The sequence below is a fragment of the Salvelinus fontinalis genome, chromosome 3 (assembly GCF_029448725.1).
Source record: "Salvelinus fontinalis isolate EN_2023a chromosome 3, ASM2944872v1, whole genome shotgun sequence".
NCBI lineage: Eukaryota > Metazoa > Chordata > Actinopteri > Salmoniformes > Salmonidae > Salvelinus > Salvelinus fontinalis.
Window position 1 is genome coordinate 49,250,317 of NC_074667.1, and position 22,177 is coordinate 49,272,493.

The window sequence follows — 22,177 nt, forward strand, 5'->3', positions numbered from 1 at the left end:
TTATATTTTCCTCACTAACTTTAAAAATCATCTATCTGAGCAGCTAACTGAACGCTGCAGCTGTACATAGTCCATCTGTAAATAGCCCATCCAATCTACCTACCTCATCCCCATATTGTTTTTATTTACTTTTCTGCTCTTTTGCACACCAGTATTTCTACTTACACACCATCATCTGCTCATCTACCACTCCAGTGTTAATCTGCTAAATTGTAATTACTTTGCTACTCTGGCCTATTTATTGCCTTGCCTCCTCACGCCATTTGCATTTTTCTATTGTGTTATTGACTGTACGCTTGTTTATTCCATGTGTAACTCTGTGTTGTTTGTGTCGCACTGCTTTACTTTATTCTTGGCCAGGGCGCAGTTGTAAATGAGAACTTGGTCTCACCTAGCTTACCTGGTTAAATAAAGGTGAAATAAATAAAAATAAATAAAAGTGAATCCACAGTAAAATGAGTCCTATATCGACATAACCTGAAAGGCCGCTCAGCAAGGAAGAAGCCACTGCTCCAAAACCGCCATAAAAAAGCCTGACTACGGTTTGCAAATGCACATGGGGACAAAGATCGTACTTTTTGGAGAAATGTCCTCTGGTCGGATGAAACAAAAATAGAACTGTTTGGCCATAATGATCATTGTTATGTTTGGAGGGAAAAGGGGGAGGAAAAATGGGGAGGCTTGCAAGCCGAACACCATCCCAACCGTGAAGCACGGGGGGTGGCAGCATCATGTTGTGGGGGTGCTTTGCTGCAGGAGGGACTGGTGCACTTCACAAAATAGATGGCATCATGAGGAAGGAAAATTATGTGGATATATTGAAGCAACATCTCAAGACATCAGTCAGGAAGTTAAAGCTTGGTCGCAAATGGGTCTTCAAAATGGACAATGACCCCAAGCATACTTCCAGAGTTGTGGCAAAATGGCTTAAGGACAACAAAGTCAAGGTATTGGAGTGGCCATCACAAAGCCCTGACTTAAATCCTATAGAAAATGTATGGACAGAACTGAAAAAGCGTGTGCGAGCAAGGAGGCCTACAAACCTGACTCAGTTCTTTCAGGAGGAATGGGCCAAAATTCACCCAACTTACTGTGGGAAGCTTGTGGAAATCTACCCAAAACATTTGACCCAAGTTAAACAATTTAAAGGCAATGCTACCAAAAACTAATTGAGTGTATGTAAACTTCTGACCCACTGGGAATGTGATGAAAGAAATAAAAGCTGAAATACATTATTCTCTACTATTATTCTGACATTTCACATTCCTAAAATAAAGTGGTGATCCTAACTGGCCTAAGACAGGGAATTATTACTAGTATTAAATGTCAGGAACTGTGGAAAACCTGAGTTTAAATGTATTTGTCTAAGGTGTATGTAAACTTCCGACTTCAACTGTAAATAGTCCGGGTGGCCATTTTATTAATTGTTCAGCAGTCTTATGGCTTAGAACTTTTTGAGGATCTGAGGACCCATGCCAAATCTTTTCCGTTTCCTGAGGGGGAATAGGTTTTGTCGTGCCCTCTTCACAACTGTCTTGGTGTGTTTGGACCATGATAGTTTGTTGGTGATATGGACACCAAGGAACTTAAAACTCTCGACCCACTCCACTTCAGCCCCGTTGATGTTAATGGGGGCGTGTTCTGCCCTCCTGTTCCTGTAGTCCACAATCAGCTCCTTTGTCTTTGTCTTGCTCATATTGCTCACATTGAGGGAGAGTTTGTTGACGTGACTGGGGTTGCTACCCAAAAAAGCTGGTCGGTCGTTCGTTCTATTAGTTCGGTTGCTAGACATCCGTCCCAGTTCAGTCTTTTTGTTCTGTACCTATGGACGCGACCCAGTCGTTCAGTCTTTTTGTTCTGTACCTATGGATGTGACCCAGTCGTTTGTTATATTAGTTCGGTTGCTAGACATCCGTCCCAGTTCAGGCTTTTTGTTCTGTACCTACGGACGCGACCCAGTCATTCAGTCTTTTTGTTCTGTACCTATGGACGCGACCCAGTCATTCAGTCTTTTTGTTCTGAACCTATGGATGTGACCCAGTCATTTGTTCTAAATGTTCCATTGCCAAACTGGCTGGTCAACATTCTTATCCCTTGCTTGCTAGTTAGCCAACTATGGCCAACTGTGGCCAACTATGGCCAACTGTGGCCAACTACGGCCAACTACGGCCAACTGTGGCCAACTGTGGCCAACTACGGCCAACTACGGCCAACTACGGCCAACTACGGCCAACTACGGCCAACTACGGCCAACTAGGGCCAACTAGGGCCAACTAGGGCCAACTATAGCCAACTAGGGCCAACTATAGCCAACTACGGCCAACTACGGCCAACTACGGCCAACTATAGCCAACTATGGCCAACTATAGCCAACTACGGCCAACTTAGTCATGTCAAAATAACAGGCAGGCAGTCACATTTATTTGAATACATACATAACAATGAGCTAATGATGCACGATTTCGCCTGACATAGAAAATGTGTTCTCTCATCAGGACACTGTTGTTCAGAGGAGCTAGCCAACAACACAGCCAACAACACAGCTAACAACACAGCCAACAACACAGCCGACAACACAGCCAACAACACAGCCGACAACACAGCCGACAACACAGCCAACAACACAGCCAACAACACAGCCAACAACACAGCCAACAACACAGCCGACAACACAGCCGACAACACAGCCGACAACACAGCCGACAACACAGCCGACGACACAGCCAACGACACAGCCAACGACACAGCCAACAACACAGCCAACAACACAGCTAACAACACAGCTAACAACACAGCCAACAACACAGCCAACAACACAGCCAACAACACAGCCAACAACACAGCCAACAACACAGCCAACAACACAGCCAACAACACAGCTAACAACACAGCCAACAACACAGCCAACAGCACAGCCAACAACACAACCAACTACACAGCCAACAACACAGCTAACAACACAGCCGACAACACAGCCAACAACACAGCCAACAACACAGCCAACAACACAACCAACTACACAGCCAGCAACACAGCTAACACAATCACTACAAACTGAAGCTGGAAAAACTGCAAACTAGCTGCACTTTGTTTCGTTTGACCTGTTTTCTATTGATAGAAACCGCCTAGAATGCGGTTTTAACCAATCAGCATTCAGGATTAGCACCGCCCGTTGTATAACTCCCAGTAACTGAGGGTAAACGCACTGTTCCTTCAGTGTGTTGTGGGACATTTGCTCTGATAGACAGTAGCCCTGTTTTTACCTGGTGCTAACATGCGTCTTATGTCCTGATCATGTCCACATTCTGATTTTACCCACATTTTCAGACAGGTGATATGACTAAAAAGACACCTTTGCGATCTGATTTTGATCAGGTCTTCTAAGTGTAAACAGACAAGATCAGGATGAAGGAGGCATGTTAGCAGGTAGAGCCACTACAGGACGAGAGAGAGAGAGAGCTCTAGAGCCACTACAGGACGAGAGAGCGAGAGAGAGAGCTCTAGAGCCACTACAGGACGAGAGAGCGAGAGAGAGAGCTCTAGAGCCACTACAGGACGAGAGAGAGCTCTAGAACCACTACAGGACACACACACACAGAGACAGAGACAGAGACAGAGACAGAGACAGAGACAGAGACAGAGACAGAGACAGAGACAGAGAGAGACAGAGAGAGACAGAGAGAGACAGAGACAGAGACAGAGACAGAGACAGAGACAGAGACAGAGACAGAGACAGAGACAGAGACAGAGACAGAGACAGAGAGAGAGAGAGAGAGAGAGAGAGAGAGAGAGAGAGAGAGAGAGAGAGACACTATAGGACAACAGAGAGAGAGCCACTATAGGACAACAGAGAGAGAGCTCTAGAGCCACTACAGGACGAGAGAGAGCTCTAGAACCACTACAGGACACACACACACAGAGACAGAGACAGAGACAGAGACAGAGACAGAGACAGAGACAGAGAGAGACAGAGAGAGAGAGACAGAGAGAGAGAGACAGAGAGAGAGAGACAGAGAGACAGAGAGACAGAGAGACAGAGAGACAGAGAGACAGAGAGACAGAGAGACAGAGAGACAGAGAGACAGAGAGAGAGAGAGAGAGAGAGAGAGAGAGAGAGAGAGAGAGAGAGAGAGCCACTATAGGACAACAGAGAGAGAGCCACTATAGGACAACAGAGAGAGAGCCACTATAGGACAACACAGAGAGAGCCACTATAGGACAACACAGAGAGAGCCACTATAGGACAACACAGAGAGAGCCACTATAGGACAACACAGAGAGAGCTCTAGAGCCACTACAGGACAACAGAGAGAGAGAGAGAGAGAGAGAGACAGTACAGGACAACAGAGAGAGAGAGCGCTCTAGAGCCACTATAGGACAACACAGAGAGAGAGCTCTAGAGCCACTACAGGACAACAGAGAGAGAGCTCTAGAGCCACTACAGGACAACAGAGAGAGAGCGCTCTAGAGCCACTATAGGACAACACAGAGAGAGAGAGCTCTAGAGCCACTATAGGACAACACAAAGAGAGAGCTCTAGAGCCACTATTGGACAACAGAGAGAGAGCGCTCTAGAGCCACTATTGGACAACACAAAGAGAGAGCTCTAGAGCCACTATTGGACAACAGAAAAGCCCATTGTGTTGGTAGAGATAAGCAGAGATTACAGCAGCCAAAGGTTCTGGCCAGAGTAGGTCTGCCGAGGGCTCAGTATTTGGGCCCCGTCCATCCGGCTGGCCCACTCTGTCAGCGCTGAGAGAGCACGACTGGGACTGTCAAAGAGATATTACACCTCCTCCGTCGTTTATCTTGGCCTGCATCAACGCCAAACCACTGAGAAAACCCCGGGCAGGCCTTTAGCACCCAACATCTCACTGGCCAACAACGTGCTAGAGATGGGCCGTCAAGGACACTGAATTATAAATTGTGTGTGTGTTTAAAGACAGACCGAGCGATAGAGTGAAAGAGAAACTGAAAAGAGAAAGTGCGTGAAAATAATTAACATGGTTGAGTGGGGTGATGAGAATGGAGCCTGAATGATCACAGAGCACAATGAACTGGGCCCCGTTCCCAAACACACCTCTCGCACACACACCATTAAACTTGATAACACTTCAGCCAGGATGAACCACAGCAATTTGCACATCTGGAAGAGGGCTGGCTGGGGATTGCTATGTAAAGAGAGCTGTAACAAAGTCACAGTGTCAGGACACTTCTCAAACAAACTGCAGGACAGAAACACCACAATCTACGCCGGTATTGTTTGATAAACTAAATAAATGCCACTCCTTCAACCTGCATATTGTACATGTAGTTCTAGTGTGAATGGTTGTGTCAGTACTCTGCAGTGGGCGTTAGTGTGATGGCCACTCACTGAGTCTCTTGGCGGCCTGCAGGGCGTCAGGGGCATTGTCAGCCACGTAGAAACGCTGGACAGTCACCCCACTCTCCTGCATCAGCTTCTTGCTCTGGTACTCTTGCAGGTTCAGCCATCGCCTGGAACTCACCCGTGCACACTGCAGACAGAGAGAGATATAATGGTTGACATTTTTTGATAAAGTAACCAAGTATTTCACTGAAGAAGACACTAGATAAACACCCGGGAGCTAAAAGGAATCCAAAATCAGGTAACGCAGCTGTTGATGACAACTTGAATAAAATACGTAATGTACTGTATATTGCACTACATTTACATTACAATCTAGTCATTTAGCATTCAGAGCAACCCACAGCCAGTGAATTCATCTCAAGATATACGTGGTTGTCTCGGCTGGCTAACACATAAGTACATAATATAATACAAAAAAACTAAAATGTCTGTGTGCATCTTCTGTCATGGAAAATTGCAAGATTGTTATAATGCTTATATTACATTATAATAGTTGTTACATTCAACATAATAGAGTATTGTGTGTGTGTTCCACTGAGGATGGGCCTCTATGAGATAGCACTGACAGAGGAGATTTACGATGTCTTTGGGTAATAAAGCCTAAAGAGCATTCCAGATAACATGAGCTAATGGTTCTGTTCTATGCCATACCAGGGAGAGACGGTTCCCTTTTGGAGTGAGGGGGCCAGACACTGGTCTTTACAATGAAAACTGTTGACACAGCAGTAACTGTCTGGAATGTTTTATAGATATCTTTCATACAAATCTTAACCTTTGTGAACTGTTCCTAAGATCTGTCATTCGTCATGTAAGTTGAGAGGGGTGTATCTTGGCTATAAAAGATATTTGTACTTTTCTGTTGGTACTTTTCAATGGTTCATTAGAGATAGCGCATCATTGAAAGTCAAAAAGGGCTATTGCAAAGCTCTTATTAAAAAATATGTAATTTAAGTATAACTCTGACTGGTGTGTAGTTTGTAACTCTCCTCATTTGGTTAAGAAGAAAAATGCCACCACATTTCACAGTCCCCGTCGTGACGTAAGGTGTTCTTTTATCGTTTTTTAAAAATATAGTTTTATTACTAGCTTACCTGGGGTGTTACCTGGGGTGTTACCTGGGGTGTTACCTGGGGTGTTACCTGGGGTGTTACCTGGGGTGTTACCTGGGGTGTTACCTGGGGTGTTACCTGGGGTGTTACCTGGGGTGTTACCTGGGGTGTTACCTGGGGTGTTACCTGGGGTGTTACAGAGTTCCATGTAGTCATGGCTCTATTTAATACTGCACAGTTTCCCAGCCTCTGTTCTGGACCTTGGGACTGTGAAGAGATGTCTTGTGTTGTACCGATGAGTGTCAGTCTGAACTATGTGCCAACTGCTTGAACAGACAGTTCAGTACCTTCAACACCTCGCAGAAAGACCAATAGTGATGAGGTCAATCTTTCCTCAACTTGGAGCCAGGTGAGACTGACAGGCATGTTGGTATCCTTGGTGCCAGCCTGAAAATGTCATTCCTCCATGACATGTTTTAAATTAAGCCTACATGCACAAAGATGGCTTTACACTACACAAGCTGCTGTTTGAACATCTGGTACGTTCAGGAATGATCAATGCAGCCCAGATGTTTTTCAAGGTTTGACTGACTCTCAGTTAGAGGAATAGCCATACCAGGTGTTTCTGATGAAGTCTTATTTACGTTCAGTTCTCCAGGGTGCACTCATTCCATTTCCGTCTCTCAGTCTTGCCCCCTCTCCGCCTCCGTTTTTCCTTCCCCCCTCCATCCGCCTCTCCCCCATAATAAGACAGGCAGACAGGCCTAGGCTATGTTAAAACTGTTTGCTCAGTCAGCAAATGCAGCAAGGCTGTCAAGCTCCAGCTGTTGGCACTATTAAAAAGACATTGGGTTTTAATGTGAGACACTTGTGTTAAGGTTGGACTCCCTCAGTGTTGTCAGGTCGGCCCATTACCCTGAGTGTGTGCATTCACAGTGCAGTCAGTCTGTTTTCCTTAACAATGTGAAAGGCTGCTGCAATTCTTAATTGTGACATTAAAAGGCACGACTGTGTCGAGTCAAGTGTCTTGGTCATGGAGAGTGTCATTTTGGCTACATTCCTCTGCTGATAGGACTCAGGCAGTCTAGCCTAAAGGCTACTTCTGTATTGCAGGAGTTACATGACAGAGATTCTGCCTCTGGAAAAACAGCAAACCATACTGTTCCTCATCTCCAAGTCTCAAGGTTATTTGTGCAAATTAGAAATCATTTCTCCTTCCTTATTCTGTCCCTGCTTAAGAGCTCGTGTGTGGGCCAGAAGGCCTAATCCTCTACTGATCCACTACAAGACATGCTGATAAATAATGAAGGCCTCCTCAAGTGCACAAAGTCTGAGGGGCTGATCAAACAAGCCGTATTTCAGACATCCTTTAAAACATGCATTCTGACAAGGAAGGGTTGGCTGAAGGCTGATGCCGATGAGGGGAAGGGTTTCTGCCATCTGACTTAGTGGTGGGAGTGGTATGACAAGGCCAAGCCCAAGCCGTTACTCTCAAAACAGAGCTGCCCGGGAGCTTTCCATCATTCATGAGAAGAGGAGAGAAAGGGGATACGGGCTAAGAGCACTAGGACACTTCGCTGAGCATCCACAACTCATTTGAGTAGAGGAACTCTGACCTGAGCAAGGAAACAAGACCATAAAGAACTTAGCCTACTGTAAGGCTTTTTAAAATCAATATGTTAAAATCTACCTTTCTAGTCATCCATTCAATTAGTTATGATTTCAAAGTTGTTTATGAAGAAAAGGGTAGCATATAGATGCATTCATAGAAGGTACATCATCTGTAGCCCTCTCTGGTCAACGGCATGATTGGTGAATCGTGTTAAGAGTAACCTTAACTTTCTGCAATGGCGTAGTATTGTATTAGCATGCATTGTTCACTGCTACAACCTTCCAGGTAAGGAGCACTGGAGACTTCATTAGGGCAGAAAAGCCGAGCTTCCATAGAAGGTACAGAAGTATGCTGATTGGTCTCCCTCACATCACTGAATAACGAGGGTCATTTGTGGGTCATGTCCTGTGTCTCTGCCTGGAAGGAAGTGAGTTTCACATGTATGCCTACTTTTATTTAATTCAAGGGGGTGTCAGACGTTCTAGTGTGAAACAAGACCACGCGACAGTCCCCATTGCAGTGGCACACTGGCACTATGCCCTATATATATACATATATATATATATATATACATATTTATATATATATATATATAAAACTGTATAACAGTTCAATGACAGGGTACCAGACTTTTATACAGCCTCACAAAAGCATTTAATATGAAGTGCTTTTTGCTTACACTGCCTCAATTCAAAACCCTTCTGTTGACCTCAGTTGAGCAGCGCATTTACCCACACTTAAGTTACTGAAAGCCACAAACAGAGCAGAGAGGAGCTGCTCATGAGTCTTCTCTGGTGTCTTTTTAAAAACACAGCAACAACCAGTATTCAGTGTGATGGATTGTTCCTCATCTAGTAGTGCGAGGTGTTGCATGTTATAGAGTGAGTGTGGGAACAGTGTTGTGTGTTAGAGTGAGCTGGTGAGTTGTGTGTGGTGAATATCTGGCCAGTGTCCTTGTTTAAAGGTGCCACGTACCTTCTCTCTCATGCCCACTTCACTATGAGGCAAGCAGAAACATGTTTCTTGTCCTTTCCTTATTTAGTGTGAGGTTATCTCTGGGACTCCCTACACAATCAATCACCTTGTAGTCTGAACACTAGCTGTGTGTGTGTGTGGTTAACATTAGGAAAATGTGCTGGTCAAATGTCCAGCGCCACCATTTTAATTTACCAGACATTTGAGAAATTTGCATAACTTGATTTTGGTGTCCACCCACAGCACTAAGAATGGCAAAAATCACATTTAGATTATGGTACTTAATCTTAACAGAACATGCAAGTCGAGGAGGCAACAATGTGCGGTCCTTCTTATCGAATTCTGATGCCCACATTTACTTTTCCGCAGCCAACAAGACAAACAGCAAAATCACTAGCCTATGTCAATCTATTATCCCCCAAAGTAGAAAAGTTGACCTATTCCACTGGTCAGCTTGTTGTTCTGTGAGAGAAAGAAATATCCTATTCCAAACTGACTCTGGGACAGTTGTGGGATGATATATCCCACATTCATACAACCAGTGGGACTAGAATACATCCCAATAACTTGAAAAAGCAACAGATCAGTACATTTAGCTTAAAATGTTGCTAAATGTATTTCTTCCCATTATAAGCGCAGCAATGCGCACAAAGTGCGAATGTTGGTTCCATAATGCAATTAGCAGGAAAACAGTATTGTCAAAAGCCAGCGGTTTCATGTGATGGAGATGAAAATATCCATTCAAAATGTAGAAAGAGGGGAGATCTAATATGCGACAACTAGCATGGTTTACTAATATGACTAGGAGTGTGCCTTTGACTACTGGACTTAAACAAAATAACTGCTTCCACGGATAGGGTCTGATTTTGGCTAGGCTACTTTGAAGCAAGGTAAGACATGCCTCATACTATGTAGTAAAACATTCAGGTTTCCAACAATTAAGTATATCTTTTCAAAATACATACTGCCTCCAGCTCATTGCAAAGTGGTGTGTGACGCGCTGATGTTGCCTACGTTCCGCTCCCTATGTACTGTATGCATTTTTTACATTTAGTTTACAAAATGTTTGCTGTTTGAGATGACGTAGCAGCAGCTCTTGTGCTGTGACAGATTTTCGGCTCAAAGCCTCTGTATGCTGTGCGCGTATACACACGGGCTAACTTAAAATTATGCAAATGAACCTATAGACCAACAAGCATGACCGGTCAAATGTATTTACATCAATGAATCAAATCAAAGTTTATTTGTCCCGTGCGCCAAATACAACAGGTGTAGTAGACCTTACAGTGAAATGCTTACTCACAGGCTCTAACCAATAGTGCAAAAAAGGTATTAGGTGAACAATAGGTAAGTAAAGAAATAAAACAACAGTAAAAAGACAGGCTATATACAGTAGCGAGGCCACATACTGGTTAGTCAGGCTGATTGAGGCAGTATGTACATGTAGATATGATTAAAGTAGCTATGCATATATGATGAACAGAGAGTAGCAGTAGCGTAAAAGAGGGGTTGGCGGGTGGTGGATGGGACACAATGCAGATAGCCCGGTTAGCCAATGTGCGGGAGCACTGGTTGGTCGGCCCAATTGAGGTAGTATGTACATGAGTGTATAGTTAAAGTGACTATGCATATAAGATAAACAGAGAGTAGCAGCAGCGTAAAAAGAGGGGTTGGGGGGCACACAATGCAAATAGTCCGGGTAGCCATTTGGTTACCTGTTCAGGAGTCTTATGGCTTGGGGGTAAAAACTGTTGAGAAGACTTTATGTCCTAGACTTGGCACTCCGGTACCACTTGCCATGCGGTAGTAGAGAGAACAGTCTATGACTGGGGTGGCTGGGGTCTTTGACAATTTTTAGGGCCTTCCTCTGACACCGCCTGGTGTAGAGGTCCTGGATGGCAGGCAGCTTAGCCCCAGTGATGTGCTGGGCCGTACGCACTACCCTCTGTAGTGCCTTGCGGTCAGAGGCCGAGCAATTGCCGTATGACACACAGGTTAAAAAACATTATTACGCAATGGGATTTTTTTTTCTAACGGAGAATTGGCCGGTGCCAATTATTTATTGGCTTTTCTAAAAAATAAAAAAAACTGGCTAACGGAAACCCTAGTGTGTGTGTGTGTGTGTGTGTGTGTGTGTGTGTGTGTGTGTGTGTGTGTGTGTCAGGGCTCTACGCCGACTTTCTTTTTATTTATTTTTTTACACGGAGCACACAAAGGTATTTAGGAATAAAATGTTGCACTGTAGAGCCCTGTGTGTGTGTGTGTGTGTGTGTGTGTGTGTGTTATATTATAGCAAGTGCCCACACTCAGTGTTATGAAGTCAGCAGAAAGAGCCTACAGTGTTTCGGCCTAATAACACCTGCCTCTTAAAAATAATAACATTGTAAAATGAGAAGTGGTGTTGGGTCTCTATGGACTCAACAGAAAGGAGACATCTTTAGGATGGAATGGGCTGCTTTTCAGAGCTAACATTGGCTTGAGAGTTCTTCACACAGTGAGTAGATCATTAACAGGCTAGCATGAGTTGGCACAATAAAACCAGTGGAGCTCAATATTAATCTGACAAGTTCTGCTGAGGAGGAGTCTGCTGAGGAGAAAAAAGTTATTTTCTAACTCTTTTTAATTTCTAGCAACTTGAAAAACACCACCTTAAATAAAGCAGCTGTCGTGTACCTGGTGAACAGTTGGAGAGGGGGAGCAGAAAAAACTTCAGAGCGATTAGGGATGACTCCTCTCTGTCACCAAAGAGGGAGAAAAGGGAGGAGAAAAGGAAAGGAAAAGATCCTAAAACAACAGCTGCTGAATGCGAAGTGGGGCTGGCAGTGTCCCTCCAGGCACTGACAGTTACCTTGTGACAAACAGTAGAGGAGTAGGATGCCAACAGCACTTTATCCCCAGTACACTGACTGAGAGACCCACATACCAGTACACCACTGTAATACCAAGGAAGGACTAAAGCCACACTTTACCCTGCCACGCTCATAAATAGCCCTTTTATCCCATTGCCTGTTCTCTCAGTCTAAAGGGAGTTATTGATGTGTATTTCTTTCCCCACAATGGAACCACATGCAGGAATGCATGATTAGTAGTGCTGGGAATTGCCAGTGACCTCACAATTCGATATTATCACGATACTTTGGAGCGGATACGGTATGTATTATGACTTTCACGATTCTATATGGATTGCGATTCGATACTGTGATTTTCTTGCGATGTGATGTTCCAAACGTATTGCTCACCATATGTCTGCTGTAGAGAGACAAGAGAGCATGAGAAAACTAGTTTCGATCAGTCAGGGAAATAAAAGGTCTGAAAACATGTTTGTTCACTTTTTAAAAAGAAGATAGAGAACAAGGCGAAGGGAGAACTAGCGCTAGCTAACGCTATCCACAGTAGCAAAATATTTATATTTTTTTTTTTACTAATTGATACTTGAGGTCAAATATCAATATAATATCATCCAAAAATAATATCACGACATGTAACTATCAATTTTTTCACCAATCACTAATAGGGTTGGGCGGAATGCAGATGAACATACCGTCATAATGTTTCTGTACCATTCCGGGTATATGGTATTACCGAATGTGCACACAAGGGGTGCTACTTGAGCTTTTTTTTTTGTTACGGTATAGAAAATTATACCGTTCTCTATTTTGAAATATACCATTTATACTGTATACCAGGGTATCACCCAAGCCTAATCACTAATGATGAGTGTTTAATTTGTCACAGGAAATGCTACAGTGTCAACATTTGAAATGTTGAGGCACCAGCATTAACAGTGTTGTTGCAATACCAGTATCGAGATACTACAATACCAGATTTTCCATGGCAAAAAAGAAAACACGAAGTAGACTGAGCTCTATGGTCTTTTAAAACCTACTTAAGTAAAATATTGTGCTATAGCTTGCAAAATAAAACAAATGTGACTGTTCTTTCCAACATTAGGACTGTTTTCCTCAAAAAATGTAGTCCGCTTCATGTTTTGCTTCCTTTGTTTCCTTAAGTCTTAGTATCGAAATACTGGTATTGTGACAACACAGCGTGAGAGCGTTTATATGCTTGCCATTCCTATTCTCTTTGAAAGTAGGATATTCTCTGGCACATATGTTTGAGCTTTTGCAGGATTCCCTTTCATTCTATTTAATTTCCTGTTTGACTTTGGCAGTAAAATGCTGCCAAATCAAGGTTAGGTCACTGCCAAGTCAAAGTTAGGTCAATGCCAAGTCAAAGTTAGGTCAATGCCAAGTCAAAGTTAGGTCAATGCCAAGTCAAAGTTAAGTCAATGCCAAGTCAAAGTTAAGTCAATGCCAAGTCAAAGTTAAGTCAATGCTAAGTCAAAGTTAGGTCAGCGGTAAGTCAAAGTTAAGTCAATGCTAAGTCAAAGTTAGGTCAGCGGTAAGTCAAAGTTAGGTCAGCGGTAAGTCAAAGTTAGGTCAGCGCTAAGTCATGTGTAGGCTAAATCATGTATGGTGGTGGTAGTAGGGCAGTGAGTTGAGCTTGTGTTGCAGGCCTGCCCCGGGAGAGAGAGAATTTACTTGCAGGAGGCTGCCCTCCCCAGAGACACTCGCTCTACAGTAATTATCTTCATCAGTGCTCGAGACAACCTACCAGGCGCTATTAAATACCAGCAGCCTGTGCAGACTCATATACAAACTGACACACAGTCCTATATACTGCTATTTATCAGGCAAAGGCAAGTCATACTTAGGGACAAAAACACATCCACACACAAACATATCCAACCTCTACCCACTGAAGCAGAGAGTATGAGAAAATGGGAAAGATAGTTGGATAAAGAGATAGGAGAGAGAAACGGGAGAAGGAGAGAGAGAGCTGGTAAGAGATAGGTGGATATATATATAGAAAGAAGGAGAGAGAGTGAGAGATGGTAAGAGAGAATCAGGAGCGAGAGAGAGAGAAACAGGAGAGAGAGAAACAGGAGAGGAAAAAAGGGTGCTAGGGGAGAAGGGCCATGTCCGAATAGCCATACTAGCATCCTAAATAGTAGGCAGTTTGAGTATGCGATGTATACTTTAAATGCCCAGATGTCATACTAATCTTGATTTTGACAACAGCTAATCAATTAGATATGGGGAATGTACTACCGAAATGAATGAATAGCGGGGAAACAATGCAATCACGCGTGACACATTCTCAGTATGCAAACGTTTAATGGTATGGGACATTTTGAAAATCAAGTACGGTTTAAAGGATGTTTTCAGCTCTTCATCTAGTAGAATTCAATGCACACGTTTCCACAATGCATTGGAAGCAACTAGGCTACTTAATTGGGAAGATGCAAAAGCTTCTGCAGGGGTGGCGAATATAGGCTAAGTAGTTTTTGTTGTGCTTAAAGTATTGCATCGTAGGCTACATCTTTGAAAAGAGAAGTCTTTTTTTTACTCAGTGGATTTCATTTTTTTCACTGAAAAGTGTTTATTGGGAAGGGCGGATACCTAGTGAATTGTACAACTGAATGTATTCAGCTGAAATGTGTCTTCTGCATTTCACCCAACCCTTCTGAAACAGAGTGGTGCGGGGGGGCTGCCATAATCAACATCCACGTCTTCGGCGCCCAGGGTTACCTTGCTCATTGTTCTCTTGGCCTTCGGCAGAGCTTTTAAACTAAATCACCATCTTTTGATTTCTTAATGTGTCGGCACCAGGGACTTGGGATAATGCTGCGTTATTGATGTCATCTTGATCACGCCTTTTGATTTGAACATATGGATTGTTTTAATTTTGCAGGCTAGGCTGCTCATTTTATTAATTTATTTATTTATTTGGTCAAGCCTTACCAGGCATTCTGATCTAGTTCCCAATGATCAGTACTTTAGTTTGTTATGCTACTGTCCAGCGGTTCTGAATTTGTGGTGCACCCGACTGTCCACGTTATTCTGTGTAATAGCTTTTTGATTTGAACATTTGATACATTTTGGTGTCTGTAAAAGGCTATTTGATTGAATTTATATACAGTACCAGTCAAAAGTTGGGACACACCAACTCATTCAAGGGTTTTCTTTATTTTTTTTATATTTTCTACATTGTAGATTAATAGTGAAGACATCAAAACTATGAAATAACACATATGGAATCATGTGGTAACCAAAAAAGTGTTTATTCAACTTTTAATATCACTTTTTGAAGTTTTCGTTCATTGCGCTAATGTGTATGGACACGTGTACTACACATGCTAGCCAAAGTTGCTAATTCGACAGAAGTAATGGACATTATAAAACAAAACAACGATTTATTGTGGAACTAGGATTCCTGGCACTGCATTCTGATGAAAGATCATCAAAGGTAAGGGAATATTTATGATGTAATTTCGTATTTCTGTTGACTCCAACGTGGCGGAGAATGGCTGAGCGTCATCTCAGATTATTGCATGGTGTGCTTTTTACTAAAGTTATTTTTTAAATCTAACACAGCGGTTGCATTAAGAACCAGTGTATCTTTAATTATATGTTAAACATGTATCTTTCATCAAAGTTTATGATGAGTATTTCTGTATTTCACTTGGCGCTCTGTAATTACTCTGGCTATTTTTGGAGGCATTTCTGAACATGGCGCCAATGTAAACCACGATTTGTGGCTATAAATATGCACATTATCGAACAAAACATAAATGTATTGTATAACATTATGTCATATGAGTGTCATCTGATGAAGATGTTCAAAGGTTAGTGATTAATTTTATCTCTATTTGTGGGTTTTGTGAAAGCTATCTTTGATGTGATTTCATGATATAATATTATTCACCTGTGGCGCTATGCTAGGCTATGCTAGTCAGCGTTTCTGATGACAATGATCCCGGATCCGGGATGGGTAGTCCAGAAAGGTTTTAAGTGTGCCTTGAATTCTAAATAAATCACTGGCAGTGTCACCAGCAAAGCACATCCACACCATCACACCTCCTCCATGCTTTACGGTGGGAACTACACATGCAGAGATAATCCATTCACCTACTCTGCGTCTCACAAAGACATGGCGGTTGAAACCAAAAATCTCACATTTGGATTCATCAGACAAAAGGACAGATTTCCGCCAGTCTAATGTCCATTGCTCGTGCTTCTTGACCCAAGCAAGTCTCTATTTAATATTTGTGTCCTTTAGTAGTGGTTCCTTTGCAGAAATTCAACCATGAAGGCCTGATTCAAGCTGTCTCCTCTGAATAGTTGATGTTGAGATGTATCTGTTACTTGAACTCTGCGAAGCATTTATTTGGGCTGCAATCTGAGGCTGGTAACTCTAATGAACTTATCCTCTGCAGCAGAGGTAAGTCTGGGTCTTCAATTCCTGTGGCGGTCCTCATGAGAGCCAGTTTCATCATAGCACTTGATGGTTTTTACGACTCACCTTCATGTCTTAGAGTAACGATGGACTGTCGTTTCTCTTTGCTTATTTGAGCATTTCTTGCCATAATATGAACTTGGTATTTTACCAAATAGGGCTATCTTCTGTATAACACCCCTACCTTGTCAAAACACAACTGATTGGCTCAAACGCATGAAGAAGGAAAGGAATTCCACAAATTAACTTTTAGGCACACCTGTTAATTGAAAAACATTCCAAGTGACGACCTCCTGAAGCTGGTTGAGAGAATGTGCAAAGCTGTCATCAAGGCAAAGGCTGGCTACTTTGAAGAATCTCAAATATAAAATGTGTTTAACACTTTTTTTACTACATAATTCCATACGTGTTATTTCATCATTTTGATGTCTTCACTATTATTCTACAATGTAGAAAATAGTCAAAATAAAGAAAAACCCTCGAATGAGGAGGCGTGTTCAAACTTTGACTGGTAGAGTATATGCTAGTTAATTTTGGTTTCACTAATAAATGATGAAATGGAACCAAGTCCTTTTTATATAGGATAGATGGGCTATGGTATAGGTTGAATGCGATAGTCTGCCTATAACCAGCCTGAGTAGGCCTATAAATCCATTCCTATTCTAGTCAGAGTTTAGAGACATTTCTCAAATTGGAAATGAGCTGTTATCAGGCTGGTTAATGTGATGCATGTCTGTTGAATTTGGAAAATCCACCCACACTCGGTCCCGCCAAACCTACTCAGCCAATCAGGAGCCAATACTGCGTTGCGGCCGTGGCATACTTTTCACTAAACAGTACGTACGATGAGTAAATAGTATGCAGTACGCTAGAATGGGTATTCAGACATGGCCATGGTCTCATTCATTGTGAAAGTGAAAAAAGGACATGTTCCTGAGCGGTGGAGCCATAAAACATGAAAGGCTATAACTGTCACTGGAAATTAGATCTTGAGAGAGTTCACCTCAGAGGGTATGCATCAGTGAACACATTTAGTGCTCTCTCCTCTCAGTCTTTACTCAATAGGCTATAGCCAGGCAGTGACTAGACACTTCACAGGTCTCCATTAACATAGCCTATATGTCTTCTTGTTTTTTTTGTTTGTTTTTATGCTGGAGGTATTAGATCAATTAGGTTTAGGCTAATCTCTTGTGGAAAAACTACATAACAAAATAATTCCACCCTGCTGGTATCTTTATCAAACACTGTCCCTGTCTGACCATCAACATTGGTCTTCACACCAAAGTATGAGCAGAAATTGTACAGCCAAAGATCTGGCCACCAAGTTCAAGCGAGAGCAAAAAGTACCAGTAAAAGTAAAGACCACAATATTCTGTGAGGGAGATTTTTTCTTTCAGCAGGCTTACAGCTAAAATCTTGACATTCAGCCAGTGATCACAAAATGTCAGCGCAAAGCACTTCAAGATACAAAGATGAGCCTTTTCCACTTTAAGCTCATAGCCTACCCCAATATACAGGCTATAACTTATTTTTCAGCTTTTTTTTACAATCTTTTGACTACTAGAATATCAATAGTTGATCCTCGATTATCAAACAGCCAATCAAATGACCTGAATATAAAGCCTAAAAGGGAATGAATATAATATGGGCCTAGGCCCCATGCTCGTCATTTTGCCACAACAACAAGTGGGGAAATGCAACAAGGCATACTGTAAGTTACCAAAGTCATTCAAATAAACTGACATTCAAAAATGAATATAATTAACCAAAATCAAATGCATAAAGCACCCAAATGTGCTGAGTGAAGCATGTGTTGCATCGGTCCATAGGGCTCCTCTCTGTAAAGCACACAGAGTTACTGTCGGTCGGTCTGTCCCCATACAAAGGCAAAGAGCAGAGGACAGTGCTGTGGCAGCAGCTGCATTAAATTGTGCAGTGTCACAGATGCTCCACCAAGGAGTGGTGTAAAAGGACAGAGCCAGGGCAGCAAGCACACTGCTCCTACCTCAGAACTGGCATATGGCATTCAGCAGACTCAGAAGCACCCTCAGCTCTTACTTTCAAGTGGTACAAAATGACAGCGGTTTAGCAAACTCTGTTTTTTTGTGAGATAGGAACAATGTCATGCAGAAGTATCATTACGTAGAAAGGAGGAGGTCCAATCTTACCCGCTCTGCCGGGTGCTTCACAATGTTACTAACAGGAGACCTATTCGGAGTCAGCCTCATCACACTGTAGGGCTAGCTAGTCCAATTCAGGCTAACGCAGAAACACGCATAAGTAATTGGGTACACCTGCCATAAGATATACAGTACTGTACACTGAGTATAAACATTAACAACACCAGCTCTTTCCATGACAGACTGACCAGGTGCAAGCTATGATCCCTTATTGGTGTCACTTAAATCCACTACAATCAGTTTAGATGAAGGGGAGAAGACCGGTAAAATAAAGATTTTCAAGCCTTGAGACAGGTTTTGTGTATGAGTGTCATTCAGAGGGTGAATCAAATCAAATTTTATTTGTCACATACACATGGTTAGCAGATGTTAATGCGAGTGTAGCGAAATGCTTGTGCTTCTAGTTCCAACAATGCAGTAATAACCAACGAGTAATCTAACCTAACAATTCCACAACTACTACCTTATACACACAAGTGTAAAGGGATAAAGAATATGTACATAAAGATATATGAATGAATGATGGTATAGAACGGCATAGGCAAGATGCAGTAGATGGTATCGAGTACAGTATATACATATGAGAAGAGTAATGTAGGGTATGTAATATAAAAGGGCATAAAAGGGCATAGTTTAAAGTGGCTAGTGATACATGTATTACATATAGATGGCAAGATGCAGTAGATGATAGAGTACAGTATATACGTATACATTATATTAAGTGGCATTGTTTAAAGTGGCTAGTGATACATTTTTGATCAATTTCCATCAATTTCCATTATTAAAGTGAGCTGGAGTTGAGTCAGTATGTTGGCAGCAGCCACTCGATGTTAGTGGGGGCTGTTTAACAGTCTGATGGCCTTGAGATAGAAGCTGTTTTTCAGTCTTTCGGTCCCTGGTTTGATGCACCTGTAATGACCTCGCCTTCTGGATGATAGCGGGGTGAACAGGCAGTGGCTCGGGTGGTTGTTGTCCTTGATGATCTTTATGGCCTTCCTGTGACATCGGGTGGTGTAGGTGTCCTGGAGGGCATGTAGTTTGCCCCCATTGATGCATTGTGCAGACCTCACTACCCTCTGGAGAGCCTTACGTTTGTGGGCGGAGCAGTTGCCGTACCAGGCGGTGATACAGCCCGACAGGATGCTCTCGATTATGCATCTGTCGAAGTTTATGAGTGCTTTTGGTGACAAGCCGAATTTCTTCAGCCTCCTGAGGTTGAGAGGTGCTGCTGCGCCTTCTTCACAACGCTGTCTGTGTGGGTGGACCAAAATCAGTTTGTCCGTGATGTGTACGCCGAGGAACTTAAAACTTACTACCCTCTCCACTACTGTCCCATCGATGTGGATAGGGGGGTGCTCCCTCTGCTGTTTCCTGAAGTCCACAATCATCTCCTTTGTTTTGTTGACGTTGAGTGTGAGGTTACTTTCCTGACACCACACTCCGAGGGCCCTCACCTCCTCCCTGTAGGCCGTCTCGTCGTTGTTGGTAATCAAGCCTACCACTGTAGTGTCGTCCGCAAACTTGATGATTGAGTTGGAGGCGTGCATGGCCACGCAGTCGTGGGTGAACAGGGAGTACAGGAGAGGGCTCAGAACGCACACTTGTGGTGCCCCAGTGTTGAGGATCAGCGGGGTGGAGATGTTGTTACCTACCCTCACCACCTGGGGGCGGCCCGTCAGGAAGTCCAGTACCCAGTTGCACAGGGCGGGGTCGAGATGCAGGGTCTCGAGCTTGATGACGAGTTTGGGGGGTACTATGGTGTTAAATGCTGAGCTGTAGTCGATGAACAGCATTCTCACATAGGTATTCCTCTTGTCCAGATGGGTTAGGGCAGTGTGGTTGCGATTGCGTCGTCTGTGGACCTATTGGGGAGGCGGTAAGCAAATTGGAGTGGGTCTAGGGTGTCAGGTAGGGTGGAGGTGATATGGTCCTTGACTAGTCTCTCAAAGCACTTCATGATGACAAAAGTGAGTGCTACGGGGCGGTAGTCGTTTAGCTCAGTTACCTTAGCTTTCTTGGGAACAGGAACAATGGTGGCCCTCTTGAAGCATGTGGGAACAGCAGACTGGGATAAGGATTGATTGAATATGTCCGTAAACACACCAGCCAGCTGGTCTGCGCATGCTCTGAGGACACGGCTGGGGATGCCGTCTGGGCCTGCAGCCTTGCGAGGGTTAACACGTTTAAATGTTTTACTTACGTCGGCTGCAGTGAAGGAGAGTTCGCAGGTTTTGGTAGCGGGCAGTGTCAGTGGCACTGTATTGTCCTCAGCACTGTATTGTCCTCAAAGCGAGCAAAGAAGTTATTTAGTCTGTCTGGGAGCAAGACATGGGCAAGACAAAATATTGAAGTGCCTTTAAATGGGGTATGGTAGTAAGTGCGTCAAGTAAGTCAAGAACTGCAACGCTGCTGGGTTTTTCACGCTCAACAGTTTCCCAAGTGTATCAAGAATGGTCCACCACCCAAAGGACATCCAGCCAACTTCACACAACTGTGGGAAGCATTTGAGTCAACATGGACCAGCATCCCTGTTGAACACTTGACACCTTGTAGAGTCCATGCCGAGTGCAACTCAATATGAGAAAGGTGTTCCTAATGTTTAGTATACTCAGTGAATATTTTAGGCCTACTACATAGAACAGGGGCACTCCCCTGATGGCTCACATCACTGTCTAATCCACAAAATGGCCTTAAGGCCTTGTCAAGTAGGCTACATCTCATGAAGTAGGCTAGGCCTAAGCTATTTCCCTATTTTAGGCCATGCTTTGATTGAGGGGAGGGAAATCCTACATGAAGCAATAGCACCCAGAACTGAAGGAACGCTCCCAGACACACAACACAGCTGTACATTTCTAGAACAGAACTCTGCTGATGGATGGGGTGAAGAGCCCGTGCAAACGGCAGAGAGGAAAATCAATACTTTATTAGGACACCTGGACAGAGGCCAACATCCTCACTCATTCACTCTTCAGATGCAAAATCTAGAGGCATGATTTCATGGAGTGGTTATGTTTAACTTTTTGATGTATGAATAAAAAAAAGCCTCTGGCATGCTTCATTAAGGGCCAACGGCTGCATTAAAGCAGAAAAGAAGAATGAACATGGCCCTTCAATAGCCCTGTCCTCTAACCCTCTCAGGGAAGGCTATCATCATTAGCATGTCTCAGATGATGGACATTGTGCCCCTCCATTAGGAGCACAGAGACAGAATAACTCAATATGTCGATAGGGGATTGATTCCGATAAGAGCCCTTGCAGAAAACAAAAAAACGCAGCTGCTTTCACCCACAAGGGAATACACATTTTTTAACAAACATAATCATGAGCAGATCTGTATGGATCCGGCATAGCTTTGGGAATAGGAAGAGAAGCTTATGGGAGTCTAGTCAAAGCGTTTATAAAAATAAAAAAAATGAAATGATTAACACTTTCAAGGTCTCCTAAATGACCATTTCTTGGGGTGAAGGGAAGAGCTGGCCTAGTTATACAGTACAGTGGGCTATAGCCAAAACACAACACCTAATGAGAGGTGTGAGAAGGACATCTTGCAACTAAATGGTCTTTACAGAACAGGATTTTGATTTAATGATTCCATTCAAGTCTACTAAAGGAGGTCTCACCGAAATGTACAACTCTGCCTTCAGCCACACTACTTTGTTCAACACCAGCTCTA

At 43.2% G+C, this 22,177-nt stretch overlaps 1 protein-coding gene across 1 annotated transcript in view; it reads right to left on the reverse strand.

Annotated features, from left to right (window-relative positions):
- The window catches only part of LOC129851037 (succinate--CoA ligase [GDP-forming] subunit beta, mitochondrial-like), a 144,246-nt gene that overhangs the window by 111,642 nt on the left and 10,427 nt on the right, over positions 1–22,177 (reverse strand). Inside the window, exon 2 of the mRNA XM_055917203.1 lies at positions 5,375–5,516. Within this exon, the coding sequence (XP_055773178.1) occupies positions 5,375–5,516 (142 nt within the window). The remainder of the gene's footprint in view (positions 1–5,374; positions 5,517–22,177) is intronic.